This window comes from Rhinolophus hipposideros (genome assembly GCF_964194185.1).
Source record: "Rhinolophus hipposideros genome assembly, chromosome: 16".
NCBI lineage: Eukaryota > Metazoa > Chordata > Mammalia > Chiroptera > Rhinolophidae > Rhinolophus > Rhinolophus hipposideros.
In genome coordinates, this window is record NC_138062.1 from 24,070,210 (window position 1) to 24,088,318 (window position 18,109).

General features: G+C 44.6%; 1 protein-coding gene across 5 annotated transcripts in view; it reads right to left on the reverse strand.

The window, feature by feature from the left end:
* TMEM154 (transmembrane protein 154) overlaps positions 1 to 2,211 on the reverse strand; it is a 56,827-nt gene extending 54,616 nt beyond the window's left edge. For 3 of the 5 annotated variants that reach the window (XM_081075444.1, XM_081075443.1, XM_081075442.1), the window contains exon 1: positions 2,049 to 2,185. In XM_081075444.1, the coding sequence (XP_080931570.1) occupies positions 2,049 to 2,118 (70 nt within the window). In that variant the 5' untranslated portion in view covers positions 2,119 to 2,185. Of the gene's footprint in view, positions 1 to 2,048 lie in introns of all 5 variants that reach the window. The other 2 variants (XM_081075441.1, XM_081075445.1) reach the window with 2 other exon arrangements.
* Positions 2,212 to 18,109: the final 15,898 nt, after the last annotated feature.

Here is an 18,109-nt window from a genome sequence, read left to right on the forward strand (position 1 = left end):
AAGTCAAAGATGAACAGAAGAGGATTTTCTCCGGAGCTGCTCACAGCCTGGTGGAAGACATGGATATAGACAGAATTAGGATTCCAAGTGCCAAGCTGAGTTTAGGTCTGTGGGACACAACAGGGGATAAAGGCAGAGCTGCAGGGAAGGGGTAGTGAAGGGAGACATCAAGGAGAAGTCTGAGCTTTTTACGTGATGCAGAATTGTATGAAGTAGAAAAAAAGAGACCGTGTCATTCACTTGTGGCAAGAGCCCCAGGGGCCTGGAGCCCATGTTACATGCAGTGGAACTAGAGGGGGCGGCTGCGGGGGGGTGTGGGAGGGCACAGGGAAGAAGGTACCACTGGAAAGGAGGTTGAAGTGAGAGTCCAAGGGGCGTAAGTGAGGAGCAACTGAAGTTCTTTAAGTAGCAGAGTCACGTGATCAGATATGGGCATCAGAAAGAGAACTTTTACTGACTGAGTCTCTTCAGATTTTCCTTCTGCATCTCCTGAACTGCAAACACTTCAATACAATCGTTTTTTCAGAAGCTCAAGAAAATACTCAGGCAAAGGTTAATATAATTCCCAGGAGTGTGTTTGAGGGCCATATTTGTGGTAGTGGTGAGAGTTACAAGAGGTGGAAGTGTGATGGCTAGGCTCCATTTCTTTGGGTGCTAAGGGATGCCCTGAGGGAAAATGAATCTAGTCCATCTATCTTGGGCAGGGTGTGTCGTTGATCCCCTGGGGGAGAGAAGAGAACCCTAGAGTCCAAGTCAGAAGAGCTGACTAGCAGTGAGATTCAAATATCTCACCTTCCTCTGCCTCAGTTTCTTCACCTGTACCCCCCAGTATAGCTTGAGCTGCATGGTCTTTAGGTTCCCTTCCAGCTTCAAAACTTTGTGCATAGAATAACACATTGTCCCCCAAACTCAGTTTGAACACTAATCTCAGTTTTAACTGAACATCTTTCCAGTTGGAATGGTTTGCATTTCACCTTCCATTTCCCACCTCAGAGGCCCGGAAAGACCATGTGGAGAGCACCTAAGGAAAGAGAAATTGACAGGGCGGTGGTGGTTGGGTGCTGACTGCTAATGTCCAAGAACTTGTGAAGTCTGTTAGGTAATCAGGGTCTGATACCCCCATTCTATTTAAAGAGCTGTAGCTTGAGAATTTCCTTTCCCTTGAAGCACTGCTCTACACTAGAAACAAGTAGTATCCATGGACAAAAACCAGGGGCGGCAAGTTTATTTACCCAAGGGCAAATCAGCAAAGCTGTAAGAGGCAACTGAGGGTGACTACGTTTTCTGTAGCAACTGTCAAGGGTATAAACAAATTGCTGCTCTCAGCCCAAAATAATGAGATTTCATATATTGTCTTTTCCAATACTTTTGATTTGCTATAATCACATTGCTGTTTTAAAACAAAGCTTCATCAGTAACAATCAATGCAAAGGAAATATTCCCCCAAAGTAACAAGATTAAAGAAAAACAGATGAAAGACCTTGCTTGAAAAGTTAGAGTAGATGCCTGGGAATTCCTCAGATAATTTCCTGTTTACGTTTTTTTTTTTTTTTTTTTTTTTTAACTTCTGTTTTTCTTTAGTACACTTTCCAGTAGTAAATTTCCATACTCCAGTTTTTCCAGGAGTTTTTGGAACCAGCAGACTTCTCAGTCCACATTATTAAAAGCAAATTTATTATTTCTTTGTTGCAGTTGAATGAAGCATTCTTTTGCATGAACTGCCAACGAGTTTATGGTTTTCTTAATATGCCCATTAAAGTTGGTAAATTACAGGGGCCCCACATATCTTAGAAGACAAAGATTGCAGGACGGTTACATTCAGTGAGTGCAGTGGAGCCCGATTCTCCAGCTGCATGGAAAGCCAAGTCCATTCTCCCATCTCACACACCCCCACACACAAAAAGACAGTTCTAATTTTCTCCACTTGTTTCACAAAAAGGATTACATTTTCTGGGTGTCACCCTCCCCGGCAGAGTTCTGTAGCCTTGGGCACCAAACAAGCCTTCATTATCCTCCTCCCTGGAGTGGAAAGTCTGGAGGTAGCTTACCCTGAGACCAGCCAGTGGGAAGAAACACGATTACCAGGGCAAAGATGAGGGCAGCACAGGGAGACTTCATGTCAGCTCTCTTGCCTCAGCTCTCCCTCCTGCACGATGCTTTGCTGGCTTCAGCCTCCCTGAAACGTGAACATTTCCTGTTTCCTGCTTGTTTGGGTTGGTGCTAACTTGAAGGAGAAGTGTTTGCCTGTTTTTTAGGAAGTGATGTAATTCTGCAGGAGCCTGTCAGACCAGCAAGGATTGCAAAAGAGAAGTTGCTCTTCAAGCACTGATTCAGAGAGCACGCCTCTCCAGCCCTCTCCAGCCCCGGCCCTACCAGGGACCTCTTCTCTGCCTTCTGAAACTGATCCTGTGGAAACAGTGTCTGTTGCTCAGATGTCATTTGGAATCTGGGACTAGTGGTCCTGGACCACGTGCGTTCTTGATTTGTGATTTTCCTGCACCCCCCCAGGTGAGTCTAGAGAAGTGCTAGCCAGCAGAACTTTCTTAGCGGGTGGAAATGCTTCCCACCTACGCTGTCCAATACGTAACTATTAGCCACATAGGCTATTGGGCACTTGAAATGAGGCGAGGGCGAACGGAATTTTCAGTTTTTATTTTCATTAATTTAAATGTAAAGAACTCCATGTAGCTAGTCCTGCCGTGTCTGTGAGTGCAGGCTCAGCCAGCAGGGACACCTGCGCCATCAGAAAATGTCCAGACCACTGGTCTCCTTCCCGGGGCCCTGAATGTCCCCTCCCTCAAAGGTCATCGAGAGGAAAAGGACAGTGTTACATCCATGCTTGAAGGATGTGCTCTCCTTCCCCAGAGAGAATTATCCTTTTACGTTTATTTTTGTTCTATTTTTTAATTTATAAAGACAATTTTTTAAAGCAGTTTTAGATTCACAGCAAAATTAAGGCACAGAGATTTCACATGTATCTCCTGCCCCGCCCCCCACACACACATGCCCAGCCTTCCCCATTATCAACGTCTCCACCAGAGTGGTCCATGTGTTACAATGAATGAACCTACAGTGACGCATAATCACCCAAAGTCCGTAGCGTTCACGAGGACTCACTCTTGGTGTTGTACATTCTATGGGTGTGAGCACATGTGTAATAATGACTTGCATTCTCAATATAGTATCATACAATGCAGATTTACTGCCCTAAAATTCCTCAGTGCTTCCCCTTTTTATCCCTCGCTCATGACCCCAACCTCTGCCAATACCTGACAACCACTGATTGTTTTACTGTCTCCATAGTTTTGCCTTTTCCAGAATGTCACATAGTTGGAATCATACAGTGTCTAGCCTTTTCAGATTGGCTTCTTTCACTTAGTAATATGCATGTAAGTTTCCTCCTTGTCTTTTCATGGCTTGACAGCTCGTTTCTTTTTAGCACTGAATAATATTCCATTGTCTGGATGTACCACAGTTCACTGACTAAAGGACATCTTGGTTGCTTCCAAATTTTGGCAATTATGAATAAAGCTGCTATAAATGTCCCTGTGCAGGTATTTGTGTGGACGTAAATTTTCAACTTCTTTGGGAAAATAGCAAGGGGCCTGATTGCTAGTTCGGATGGTAGGAAAGAAATGATCTTTTAAAGGGCCTATTTCCAAAGCAGAGTATATTTTCAGGGGGAAAATCTGCATTTCACCTTTCCTCCTTCTTGCATGACAATAAATTTCTCAGAAGTTGTTAACAACAAACAAAATAGGACTGAATTGGATTAGAATGGAGGTGGAAATCCTGCCCAACTGAAAGAATGCAGGAAGGTATCTGTTTAGACCAGCATGCAGGGAAGATTACAATGCTAGGTTTTTGTCTTCTAACTGAAGTCCTTTCTTTGGTTTAGCTTTAGGACCTAAGCACTGTAGAATGCAATTTCGTAATTATGTTTGTTGTGGTGATAAGAGAGACCGGCAGATAGAGAGGCATAGACACTCATCTCATCTCTAAGCCCTTCCTGCAGGTTACCCTGAGTCATCACCGTTTTCCGGTAGGTTTCATCTTCAGTGACCTGGTTGACATAAACACTTGAGATGACGTGGATTCTTCTGCCCTTAACATAGCCATTCATTTTTTGCTCAGTTGTGGGGACAAAGCCCCAGAGAGCAGTTTCCAGTCTCTCAGCCTCACATAGAAAGGTGCTGGCTCAGGTAGTAGATGGCCGTCAGCTGTGGCTAGTTGGCCGTCAGCTGTAACCAGTGAGCCATTGGCCACTAGTATAACTGCCGTGGCTACGCTAGCAGAAAAATGGGGGCTAGCAAGAAGACGGTGGCTGAGCCTGCAAGTGGAGCAGTGAGGGTTGCGAACAGTGTGGCTCCTGCTTCCTGTGTCTCCAACCCAGCCGCCAGCGAGAATATAGTAGTATGACTCCCCTACCTATGGCTCCGTGGGTGTTCCTTTTTGGCCTCACCATGTCCTGCATTCTTATGTGGGGAGCGGGACCAGGGACCCCGCAGGAGACCCTGCACGACATCAGTGCATTGCTACTTTTCAATGTCATTAGTCACTGTTTATCTCAGTTCTTATGCACAAGAAATAGTTTGGTGATTCATGTAATGCTCAGTTTGTTCATGGATTTAAAGTATGGATTTTAATGTTTTAAACTGGCAAGCAAGTCAACTTGTGATGAAAAAATATGCCTTTTGCATTTTAGGTGACAATACAGAACAAATGGTGGGAGAAAATAGACAAGTTCACAATCGGGTGATTGACTGGAAAACCACAGGGAAAGAACTATTAATCAAACTCTTGCTGAGCAAGTGAATAGACCACTGGCTCCGAGACCCTCTAGTACTGAGTTTGGTTGGCAATTATTCCTGTACTAGCATGCATTTTTCCAGCTGCAACACATGTGCAAGAGAGAAAGCCCAGGCCTTGGGAGTTCTCTTCATTTTGCCATTTACACCCTAGTAAAACCATTGTTGGATCCCAGGCTTGAGGCAAGGTCAAGGAGTTAGCCTCGGTTTCTTTGATTTTAAAACTACGGCTTGCAAGAGGCCATGCAGAGTCCGGTATCTGTGGCTGGACCACAGACTGTCTTCCCGGAGGTCGACGGCATGGCCAGACAGTTCCTCATAGTTTCTACAAGTGTGCTGTGCATTGCACAACACTACATCGGTGAGAATGATGTTCAAAATAACCCGAGGCCGTGGAGACACGCTGCACTACCGTGTAATTTTCTTTTCACCCCTGTGCTCTCTAAGACCCTTGGCGTGATTAAGCTGATCTTAGGGGGAAGAAAATTACCATCATTGATCAGAAAATTGTAGTACCTCCGTGATCTCTTTGCTGCAGTTAAAATCACATGGAGACTGTGTGGTAGGTAATGGGCAATTTACCTCTGTTTGTTCTAATTTTACCAACCATTAATTTTGGCAAGTAGCCACCCTGCCTCAGATTAAATCCTGATACACTCGTGGCAGGAAGTCACGGCCCCAGTCCTAAACACGAGGCACTGGGAGCCTCTGGAGGGAATGGCAGGCACACAGGCAGGCGGTAGCATCGTCTCAGGGCCCACCATGGCCTTTCAACAGGGAAAGGAGGAAGGGCGGTAATGAAGTATGGTGCCTAGGAAATACCTTGAGACCTCATAATGCTCAGGAGGACAGGAAAAGAAAGCATTTGCTGGGTCTAGAGACTCTTTATTCCTTTACTCCCCAAAATCTGGCTGTCACCATCACTTCTCTGTATTACGGAAATGCCTGTGTCATGCGGGGTATCAGGCAGGGTCTCTGCTCCCGACCCCACACAAGAATGCAGGACCCACGGAGCCACAGATGGGGGAGTCATATCACTCTAGTCTCACTGGAGGCTGGATACACACGACGTGTGACCTGCTCTCCGCTTTTCTGCCTACCGATCGACCACTCTCCACCACAGCCGCGGCAGTTATATTAGTTATATTAGTGGCCAACTGGCTAACCGGCTACAGCTGACGGCCATCCACCACCTGAGCCAGCACCCTTCCACGTGAGGCCGAGAGCCTAGAAACTGCTCTCTGGGGCTCCGCCTCCACAGCCTGTCATCCAATTCTTCCTCTCTTCAGCCCTACAGGAGAAGGGATACCAGGGAACAAGCTCAGCAGTGATAGGAGCTTGTAGTGAGTGCAAGCTCTTTGTACGTCCCCCCCTTACCCCCACCCTTGTCATCCCCCCAAACACAGATAGCCACACACACTCATTCATATATACACTCAGACACATGCACATGCTCACACACTGTGGAAATATGTGAAGACCAACCAGATAGGAACAAGCAAACGCTGTTTATTCCAGGCTTACTACAGCAAGGGAGTCAGCCACTACTCGCATTTTGGCTGAGACTCAAAAGCAGGCAGAACAGCAGACACACTCTATAGTGGGAAAAGGAAAGGCTTCAGGTGTCCCCTGATGGGATGCTGTCATGGGGAACTAGAAGCAAGTCGTAGTTATTGGTTCTAGTGATTGTTTAGCAGGACATATGTGCTTCTCCTAAATTGAAAGTAGGAGGAAAAGATTAGAGCCGAATGTCACAGGTATCGGGGCTTGGCTTTCTGGACCAGTTACTGGCGATAGGGTCTGACTTCTTACAAGTCTGATTTATAGCAGGGTGGCTTCCTGGGTTGTTTGCTGCAGATTGTGGGTCAGAGTTCTGTTTTATATGGTCTGGCTGTTTTCCGATTGTATTCAGTCTCTCAACATATACCCACAAGAGTGTTCATGTACTCATAAATATACACACATGCTCACACACACAAAAACTCATACCGACACCGACATACTGGCATATACTTTCTGGGGCTTCTTGCTCTGTTTAAATCCTAACTGGTGGTAATTGATGGCTCTGCAGTGTTTGCTTAACAAGGTGGCCAGGACTCAGACTTGTAGTACCCTGCTTCCCTGAAAATAAGACCTACCCTGAAAATAAGCCCCAGTTAAGATCATCAGCCAGATGGACGCATTTAGTACATTATGACAATGTTCCAGAAGAAGATGACATGACTGTATTTGAATAAATGTAGATTGTTGTGCATGAAAAAAATAAGATATCCCCTGAAAATATACCCTAATGCGTCTTATGGAGCAAAAATTAGTATAAGACCCGGTCTTATTTTGGGGGAAACACGGTAGTAATATTAGGTGGGCCTATAGATCACTCTAAAGCCAATTAGGAGGGCATTGGGAGCAGGTTAAGGTGCCGGGTTCTGAAGGAGTGCCCAGAGAGATAAGTGGGCAGGGCAGGAGCTGGGGCAGACGGATTAAACTGAACCCCAGAGTAAGCAGCAAAGCTGCAGCCAGGAAAAGGCTGATAGCAATTCTACTGCATCTTAGCTGGGGCTGCCATACAAAATGCCATGGACTGGATGGCTTAGACAACAGACATTTATTTTCTCATAGATCTGGAGGCTGCAAGTTAGAGACTGAGGTGCCAGCATGGTCAGGTTCTGGTGAGAGCACTCTTCCTGGTTGATTACCTTCTCACTGTGTCCTCACAGGGAAGGGAGGAGGAAGAAGGAGGGAAAAAGAGAGGGGGAGGGGGAGAGAGAGAGAGAGACAGAGACAGAGAGAGAGACAGAGAGAGCGCGTGCGAGCTCTGGTGTCTCTTCCTACAAGGGTACTAATTTCATCATGAGGGCCTCACCTTAGTGACCCCATCTAATGCAATTACTACCCAAAGGCCCCATTTCCAAATACCTCCATATTGGCAATTATGACTTCCACCTCTGAATTTTTTTTGGAGGGGCACGCAATTCCGTCCATAGCATGCTGGCTTTGAAGCCGGGAGCCTATACACGCAGGTTCACCCTGACCAGCCCCTCTGCACTTGTCAGAACCCTCAGTGGTATCTGTCCTTGCATTCTGGCTGCCAGCCCTGGTCACACACTCTTCCGCTCGTCACTCAGAGCAGCAGCTGCCGGGTTTGGAAAATTCTAGGGGCTTCCACCACAGACCTCAGCCAAAACCTCCTCCATGACAGTCTCTCAGGGCCGAGGCAAATAGCCTGGTGACAAAAATGACACTGAGAAGGATTATGGTTAGGAGCTGAAGTGGCAATTGGCCTGTGGGACAAGGTGCAGAGCTCTGGTCCGAAGGCCCCTTTGGGGAGCACCTGAGGAGCAGAGATAGAACCTCAGATTCATGGTCCTCCCCTAATTGACCATCTCTGTGAAGGCAGAGGGCTTCTTCGTCTTGTTCTCCAGTCTATCCCCAACACTTAGGACAGTGTTAATTTATTTTTTAAACGGACAAGTGAATTTAAAAATTCCTTTTGCAGCAGTATATTTTTGAAGTAGGTTAGATGGGGGTACATCAGGATTATCTGGGGAGCTTGTTAAAATTCAGAGCTTGTTTCCTATTCCAGACCTATTGACTCAGAGTTTCTAGAGCTGAGGTCCAGAACTCTGCATTTTTAATGATGTTTTGGTAAATTTTTATATGCACACACACAAAAAACTTGAGAATCATTATTCTAGAGTTGCCTTTTTAATTCCCTGAAAGGTATGTCCCTCTTCTCAAATGGTAAGAGAAAAATAGACATAATATTTTCCTTTTTTGCCTTGTTTGTCAGGAAGCCCAGGTTTCCTTACCACTTCTAAGAATATTTCTTTCCCTGGCAAACTCTAACTCATCCTCAGGACTTAGTTCAGGAGACATCTCCACTAGGAAGCCTTCCCAGAAGTCTCCCCCTATCCCCAGGCTAGGCTAAGTGCCCTTCCTCCACCCCCCACCCCAAATCCTCCACCCCCCACCCCATCACAATATACCAAGAAGATCTGGTCTCATCTCCCTGAAACTGACTGCCCCAGTCTTACTCATCTGTGACCTCCCACACCTGTTAAAAGGAACCAAACTTCCTACTACTGCTGTTTCATGTGATCAAATCTTATCTTAATAACTTTTTTCTAAGTCTCTTTAAGTAATTTTGAAGTAGGACATACATCATTTATAAACATATAGTATCTGTACCTAAGTCCATTTCAGAATGATAAGTGCTGACTAAGTGGTCTCAATGACTTTTATTTGTTGTTCTGTTTAGTTTGACTTTCCAGATTCACAGTTGATGGTGTCCTGACCAACTAAATCCTAAATATCAACAAAACTAGAAAATACATTTTTCTAGAGAGGACATACAGGTGGCCAACAGGCATATGAAAAGATGCTCAATGTCACTAATCATTAGAGAAATGCAAATAAAAACCACAATGAGATATCACCTCACTTTTGTCAGAATGACTATCATTAATAAATCAACAAACAACAAGTATTGGTGAGGATGTGGAGAAAAGGGAACCCTTGTGCACTGTTGGTGGGATTGCAGATTGGTGTAGCCACTATGGAAAACAGTGCAGAGGTACCTCAAAACATTGAAAATAGAACTACCTTATGACCCAACAGTTCCACTCTTGGGTATTTATTCAAAGAAATCTAAAACACTAATTTGAAAAAAATATATGCACCCCTATGTTTATTGCAGTGCTATTCACAATAGCCAAGATATGGAAATAACCGAAATGCCCATCGATGGACTACTGGGTAAAGACACTGTGGTATATTTATACAATGGAGTATTACTCGGCCATAAAAAAGAATGAAATCTTACCATTTGCAACAACATGGATGGGCCTAGAGGGTATTATGCTAAGTGAAATAAGTCAGACTGAGAAAATACCATATGATCTCACTTATATGTGGCATCTAAAGAACAGAATAAACAAACAGACACACAAAACAGAAATAGACTCGGAGATATAGGAGAAAAAAATTGATGGTTGCTAGATGGGGGGTGGGGATGTGGTAAAGGGATTAGAAAGTACAAATTAGTAGTCACAATATATTCACAGGGATATGAAATACAGTTTGGGGAATATGATCAATAATGTAAAGATTATGTAGGGTGCCAGATGGGCACTGGACTTATTAGGGAGACCACTTCATAGACTATGTAGATGCCTGACAACTACAGTGTACACCTGAAGCTGATGTTGAATAATATTGAATGTCAGCTACCATTTTATATATATGTGTGTGTGTGTGTTATCACACAGTGATAACCCCCCCTCCCAATCTACTACTTCTCTGACACCCCCTGAACATAAGCCCTAATGCGTCTTTTGGAGCAAAAATTAATATAAGACCCGGAGAAACATGGTAGAGCTATCCGTGCTTAAGTCACCACTGTAATCTTTTCTCCTCCTGCAGGGACCACTGTTTAGTCCAGAGCCAGTGAATATGTAAGGCTGAGTCATGCTGTCTTATCACTCCTGCATTCCTGGATTTCTGAGTCCCTGAACAGGTGTGCTAGGATCCCCATTCATGGCAGTGTTTATCGGAGAGAAAATATTAGGTAACACCTGCATTGGGTAACACAGCATTTTAGCTGTTCTCATGACCTATATCATGTTATATTTAGATCACATCATTTATACAATCTCTTTCTGCCCTAATCGACCATGTGCTTCTGGAAAGCAAGATCCATGTCTGAGTTAACTTTCTGACTTCCTCCTACTCAAAGCTCTGCCCCACAAGAGATCCTAAAACCTATTAATACATGCTGACTGAACAAAACAATGAAAGAATCTAAAAATGGCCCTTATTTGAACGGGACTTAAAAAAAAAAAATCTGTTCTTTGCCTTTGGGCACCTGTTTTTGTAAGTTACCAGATCAGACATGAAGTAATTCTACCATCTCCCTGCTAGGAGTCTAATTCATAAAACTTTTCAAGGGAGAATCTTTGCTAGAATGAGCCTCAGTGCACACACTGCCTAAATTCTCCTCTGGTTGAGAGTCCTTTTCTTCCATTGCATAAACCTGTCTGTCCTTTCTCCTCAGTCCTTTGCAAAACACATTACCTCTTAAAAAAAAAAAAAAATCACACAACAGAATGGAAGTTTTACTATTTGGGTTTTTGTGAGTGAATACCTGATGGGTTTGCTTGGCAATGTTTGAAGGCCTGTTCAGACTGTCGGCAATTCCAGTGCTCGGGGCGCCCCTCTGGGGCTTTGGCAGGAGGGGGAGTCTATTTTTGATACTGGCAGAGAACTAGTAAAACCTCCTCTTTGACCATCTGTAAGGACTGAGAATTATTCTGGCCCGGGACAGAATAAGAGGAAAATCATTGTCTTCACATACAAACATCAGTGTGTTGAAAAAGCAGTGAGAAAAAAATATCTGCTTGCCCACAGCTACAAGGTTGGAAGGACTGGATCCACGAGGAAAGAACACTGCAGTCCTGGAGAGGGACAGTTAAAGCTGGGTGGGAGGAAGGCAAGGAGGGGGCGGAGGGATAGATAAGGGGACAGAGTTTCTTTAACACACACTGGTACTATTGAAAAGAAAAGAGTAATAACATGTATTACCTTCTTACCATTAAAAACAAACCAAAAATATGTGTGAGGAGCCAAGGAAACCTACAATTCTGGAAGGACTTTTAGTTTCGCAGGTGGGTTGATGATACCAGTGGGAAGAGATGACTTGAGGAAAAAACTTGGATTTTTAAGAGAAATTACATGTCAAAAGTAGGATTGTCTAGTAAACAAAGACGAAAGAGATGAGTTAGAAAAAAGCAAGCTTTTTTTTTTTTTTTTTTTTTTAATCTCAATGTCCAGGATGTGAAGTTGAAGTTTTGTTTCAGGAGGTTCTGTGATCAGAATCCAGAGAAGCTACAAAGTCTGCACATGGATAACTGCAAAAACATCTTTGTAAAAAGTTGTCAGAGAGAGCGGGGAGGCCTCCCAACATGGAATTTTTACAAGCCTTGTTTATGTGAAGACCAGAACAGACTGGATGCGGCTAGGGGAAACAGGTGGAGGGCAGAGATGAAAGGGTGGCCAGAATGCAACTCTAAAAGCTCATGCTAAGCCAGTGGTTCTCACCAGAGACAATTTTCTCCCCAGGGGACATTGGCAATGTCTTGGAGACATTTTTCATTGTCACAGCTTGGTGCCACTGGCATCTAGTGGGTAGATATCCAGTAAGACACAGGCCAGCAGCCCCATCTGACAGAATTATCCCGCCTAAAATGTCAATAGGGCTGAGGCTGAGAAACCCCCCAGTTAACTAAAGGGAATAATGAAATTTATTGAGATGTTAATGCCTCACCCTGTGCCTGCTTTACAGTTTACAAGGTGTTTTCCTGCATCTACTTGCTCCTCAACACAAACCCTAGGTAGGCATCTTGTGGCCCTGTGGCAGCTGAGGAAGTAGAAGTCCAGGGACTGACCCAAGGTCACAACTGGGAGTGAGGGTCTTTGGCCGCAGCTCTGTGCTCTGCCAGCTCTCTTGTGGAACTCCGCGGTACACACTGAAGTCATCGTTGAACTCAAGGATTGAGCGAATAAGTGTTATGCTCCAGAAGGTGACTTAGGGAAAGGGACGGCTGTGGAAGCAAAGTGTAGAAAGGTCCCAGTCCCAGGGTGTAGCGATTGGAAGAAACGGATAGAAAATTATTCAAGTGGCAGGGAAATAACTCAGAGTTTTCCCTTCGGTAGTGACTCGTGGTCACATTTTGTCTATATGCTCAGGGAGAATTTTTGATACACAGAAATCTGAAACTGCTTGGCTTGCTCAGGAAAGGGCAATTTTATGTAATTAGAAAGTGGGGTGTAGAAAGAGACATGGTGGGCAATGAATCTGGAAAGCAAGGCTGGAAATCCTTTCCAAGGTCCTGGAGTTCGAGTGAGGAAGGGAACTGGATTCCATTGGCAGTGAGGAACCCCGGATATTTTTAAGGGCAGTAGCAATATGACTGGACCAGTATTTTAGTACACTTAATCCATGAAGAACATTCCTTTTAAATAACATTTATTCCTCCTGACCATATTACAGAATGGATTGTTTTTAAAAGCATTGCTTTTGATGTTGGTGGTTTTTCATTGAGAACTGAGTGCTTTGCTCTAATTTGGATAAAACAATTTACTGAGAAATGGGAGGCAGATGAAAATAGCACTGTGTACAGCTGTCCTTTTGGGTGCCTATTTAAGTACATGGTAAGTGAAGTCATAGAACAGATACTCATATGAGAAGCTATCATCTGACACTAACCCAAATAGGTTTATTACTACAATTCTAAATTCAAGTGAATCAAAATAGGCTACAGTGTGTTCCCAGGGTATCTAGTGTCACTGACATTTGCTAACTCTAGAATGGAGATCACCTTCAAAGGCGTAAGAAAGGAAAGCACGTATTTACGTACGGCACCATGCTGGGTACAGCACCGAATAAATTTCTGTCTTTTCTGCATATGTTGTGACTCTCCAAAAACTTAGTTGTCCCTCAGTATCCTCAGAGATTGGTTGGTTCCAGGACTCCCTGTGGATACGAAAATCCACAGATGCTCAAGTCTCCTGTGTAGAACGGCACAGATCAATGCATATACAGTTGGCCCTCTGTATCCAGACTCCAAACCATGGATCGAAAACAGTTCAGGTATTTACTGAACAAAATTCTTGCATAAGTGGTCATGCACAGTTTAAACCTACATTGTTCAAGGGCCAACTGTATATTATTTTGTGTAAGAAGTCCTTCTTGGCCCGTCCTTAAAATTTCCCCTTCTCTTTTCACACTAAGCTTTTTGCATGGTCCTGGAGCTTGTTCTCCTAATTAAATATTTAGTTCCATGTTCTTTTCTATAGACCAGAAAATAAGAATTCTCTGGAAGCAGAAAGAAAAAAAACCCAGCCTCCCACTGATGTCAGTGCAAGGAGAACACAAGGCAGCTACGAAATCTGCCCTTGGACTCACATTTTGTGTGTGCAGTGAGAGCACTCTTCAAGGACATCTAAGAACAGAATGTATATAATAACGATTTCTTCAGCATTCTTGGGCTCTGCAGGGTGTGGGTAAGCATGGAATACACTAACTGGTGAGTTTAATGATTGATAACAACAGCAAATATACCATAATAAATACTTATAGAAATCAATGAACAAAGCTTACATGTTGCAGCAGTGCCTAAACAATGCTCAAGAATTAATAGCTGGTGTTTGAAGCCCTAGATAGGGTAGTAAATCCTAGCAATTCTCTGCCCACGTGAGTCTGCTTGAGACTCCAGTACAGTGGGGACTGCACTAGAGTACAATGGGGACTCACAGCTGCACGGGTTCAAAGGAGGCAGATTCTGCAGTGTAAAGCCAGGGCTCCTTGAAGAAAAGCCTCAGGTCCAGGCCTCTTTCTCCAGTCAAACAGAAACCACTAGGTGACGCCCTGGGCGCCGGTGAACTCGCTCAGTCACACGGATGCCCTGGGTCGAACCATCGAACCACCCACCCTACGAAGGGGGGGCGGTGGCTATCCTGTATCCCCAAGAACAGAACCACCTTTGACCTCTAATGCTATTGGAGCCAGAAACGGAAGGAATATGTCTCCTTCTTGTGAGTTTATGGAAAGGATTGGTATGTGTGTGTGTGTGTGTGTGTGTGTGTGTGTGTGTGTGTGATTATTCACTGAGCAAAGAGAAATGTTGGAAACTAGAACATCTCCTAGCCTGCAAATAAAAATCTATAAATCTTCAAAGTAGGATCATGAGAGTAAAAGTCATTTCTGGCTCAGGTCCCAACCCTGAAGTGCTTTACTTCGAGAACCCTCTTGAGGAAAACAAAGGAGTCACCCCTTCTCCAGGCCTGCTGGGAGGCTGGCTGCTTAAAGGAAGGACTGTTTTCTAAAGAGTTCTCATGGAAAGCAAAAGTCATAAAGCCATTTCATGTTTTCTATCTGGGAGAGCCAACTTCTGGTATGCTGGGCTTTTCTCCTAAGCCTTATCCAGGATTGTTGGCCATGTGGTGTGGGCACTTCCCACACCCTGTCGCAGGTGAGAGAGTACTTGCAGGTGGGCACTGATGGCCAAGAGCAAGGCAGCACATTGCCACATTTCCACTGGGGGCTTGGTGAAGCTATTTCTTCAGAATTGTATCTTGGCCTTTGCTGGGTTGACTGTATCCCAGACTCACTTCCTCTTTGTGGTAATCTTGTGGAAGATACGTGTGAGGAAGGCATCTGTTCTCCGCCAGCTCTCTCGTGGAACCCCACGGTACACATTGTTCTCCGCCTCGGGCTCCCTTCCTACTGTGAATGAAATCCACATCTCAGGCCCAGCCTTCGGCAATGTGGCAGGTTGTCCGTGGCTTGTTCCTTCCCCACCTGTCAGCACTCAGAGGGTCTGTGCAGACTGAAGCCCCAGAAAGGCAGGCAGGGCAGCAGTAAAATGGCCAGCCTGACAGCACCTCACATACCGAGCCCTTGGCTCAACCAGCACTGAGAACATTTCTTCAACAATCTAAGAAGTAAATGAGCAGTGTTGGTCAGAACGCCTCTGCTTCGGCACAGAAGTAAAACCATCACCTCATATCCACAAAGGGGATGAGGACTCTTACTTAGAAAGATTCTTTAGAAACTTTGACAAGAAGCCAAATACAGTGAAGCGCAAAGTTGTTTTCTATCCGCAGTCTCATATTTAGTTCCACATTTGTATTTATAACTCCTGGCCGCTCCATATCATCACTCACCTCCTACTTCTCCTACCCAAAGGCCCAAGGGACCAGTATCTCTTCTAGACCAGCAGAATGTTTCTCATCTCCTGCGTGCCACATGTAGCGTACCTTTGTTCCTCCAGTTATAGAACCAGGGCTTCCTTCCTGTCCTCCTCTTTATAGATCCATCTGAGAAAACATTCACTCTGTCCTCCTATGCGTACGTTTCAACTAAGCACCCTTTCTTTTGGCAACGTTACAACATTCTGTTATCTGCTCTCCCCCTTGCCACCAATTTCTCAGGGTGCATGGTTTACTTTGAGTTTCAAAGACAGCATATGCAGTCAGGTACAAGAGAAACAGCTCTATTGTATAGAAAACCTCAACTTCAGCTACTAAAAAGGAAGCTAGAGTAAAGTATTATATGCTTCACCTAAAAAGCTAGATGGACAGACAACAAGCACACGAAAAGATGCTCAATATCATTTTCATTAGAGAAATGCAAATTAATACCACAGTGAGGTAGCACCACCTATTAGAATGGCTAAAAATAAACAAACAAAAAACTAACAATAATGAGTGAAGTAACTGGAACTCTCATACACTGCTGGTGGGAACGTAAAAGGATACAACCACTTTGGAAAAGAGCTCAGCAGTTTTTTATAAAGTTAAACACACACTTACCATATAATCAACAATTCCACCCCTAATTGGAATAAAAACCTACATTCACAAAACAAACTCCAAAGTCTACATATGTACTGTATGTTTCCATTTATAGGATATTTACTTGTATGTGAGATTCTTGCAAAGGCAAAAAAAATTAGGGACAGAAAACAGAATGGTTGACTACAAATGGGCATGGGGTAATTCTGGGAGTGAGGAGCTCTTCTAGATCTTAATTGTGGTGAGGGTTACACTTCTGTGCTTGTTTATCAAAACCCACTGAACTATACACCTAGAATAAATTTTACCATATGTAAATTATACATTAATTTTAAAAATATGAAGCCAGGGCCGGGCCGGTGGCTCAGGCAGTTAGAGCCTCGTGCTCCTAACTCTGAAGGCTGCCAGTTCAATTCCCACATGGGCCAGTGGGCCCTCAACCACAAGGTTGCCAGTTCGATTCCTTGACTCCCACAAGGGATGGTGGGCAGCGCCCCTTGCAACTAAAATTGAACACGGCACCTTGAGCTGAGCTGCCGCTGAGCTCCTGGATGGCTCAGTTGGTTGGAGCGTGTTTTCTCAACCACAAGGTTGCTGGTTCGACTCCAGCAAGGGATGGTGGGCTGCGCCCCCTGCAATTAGCAATGGCAACTGGACCTGGAGCTGAGCTGCGCCCTCCACATCTAAGACTGAAAGGACAACAACTTGACTTGGAAAAAAGTCCTGGAAGTACACACTGTTCACCAATAAAGTCCTGTTCCCCTTCCCCAATAAAATCTTTCAAAAAAAAAAAAAATGAAGCCAGATTTGGAATGTTTTCAACCAGGCTGTGTAAATGCCCATGATGCCTCATCTCTAGTCAGCCTTCCCTAAAGGGACATGTCATGGCTTCTCTCTTTCCCCAATATAGGAGAAAGGTCACCTAAGTGCCACTGAAAATAAATGCAGCTTTCCCACAGGCTTCTAGCTATGGAGGACACTGCTATTGCAGCTTAGCTGACAGAGGTGATACTAGTAACAAAAGACAGCTTGTGTGGCTGGTTAAATCCAACAGGAAGGAGCTCTGTCAGGGCTGCCTTTTATAAACCATGTCATATAATCAGTGGTCATGTAGCAAGTGGCCGCCACTGGTGTTGAACATGGTCACTATAAGCCATTTAACACCTAAGATAATCTCTAGGGTCAAAGTGATTGGAGGCAGCCCTGCCTGCCATGTGGTCAGCACATGACAAGCTCAAGAAACACCCTAAGTCCAGGTTACCCTCCATCCTTCTCCACAGGCCACTGTCATGGTGAGCAACACTTCAGCCAACGTCCAGAAAGCCATCTGACTTTGGCTTAGAAAACAGAGATCCAGGCATGGCTCAGAATGAACAGGCCCCCATTGTCCTTTGCCTCTAAGAAGTGAGGTCTATTCCCGAGGCAGTTTGGGAGCATGGGTTCCCTCCATCGCATAAAGCATACGTTCCTGAGAGCCAATCTGCCATTAGTTCTCAAATGAATCCTTTGGGCTAGAGATAAACTGGGGCCTGGGTGGCTCTCCCAGGTGAGTTCCTCTTTCGTCTGCCAAGCCCAGAGCCAGGCCCTAACAAGGCAGGCCACCTTCCCACAGTGTGAAGGCCAAATGGGGTCAGGATTCACCTTACCTCTGGTTTCTGCCTCGCCCTGGCTCCAGGCTTCTCTGCATTGTTCTTCTCATTGTTCTTTCCTGGATCATGGTTATTCTGACCAGCAGTTTCTTTCTCTCTCAGCTGTGTTGACGTATGATGGACATACAACTATCTGCACATTTAAAAGTATACAGTTAATAAACTTTGACATGTGCATACATCTAGGAAACCATCATCAGAATCAAGATGAGTAATACATCTATCATCCCCAAAGTTTCACTGTGCTCCCTTCGTAATCCTTCCCTCCTGCCCTTGCTTAGAACCACTGATCTGCTCTGT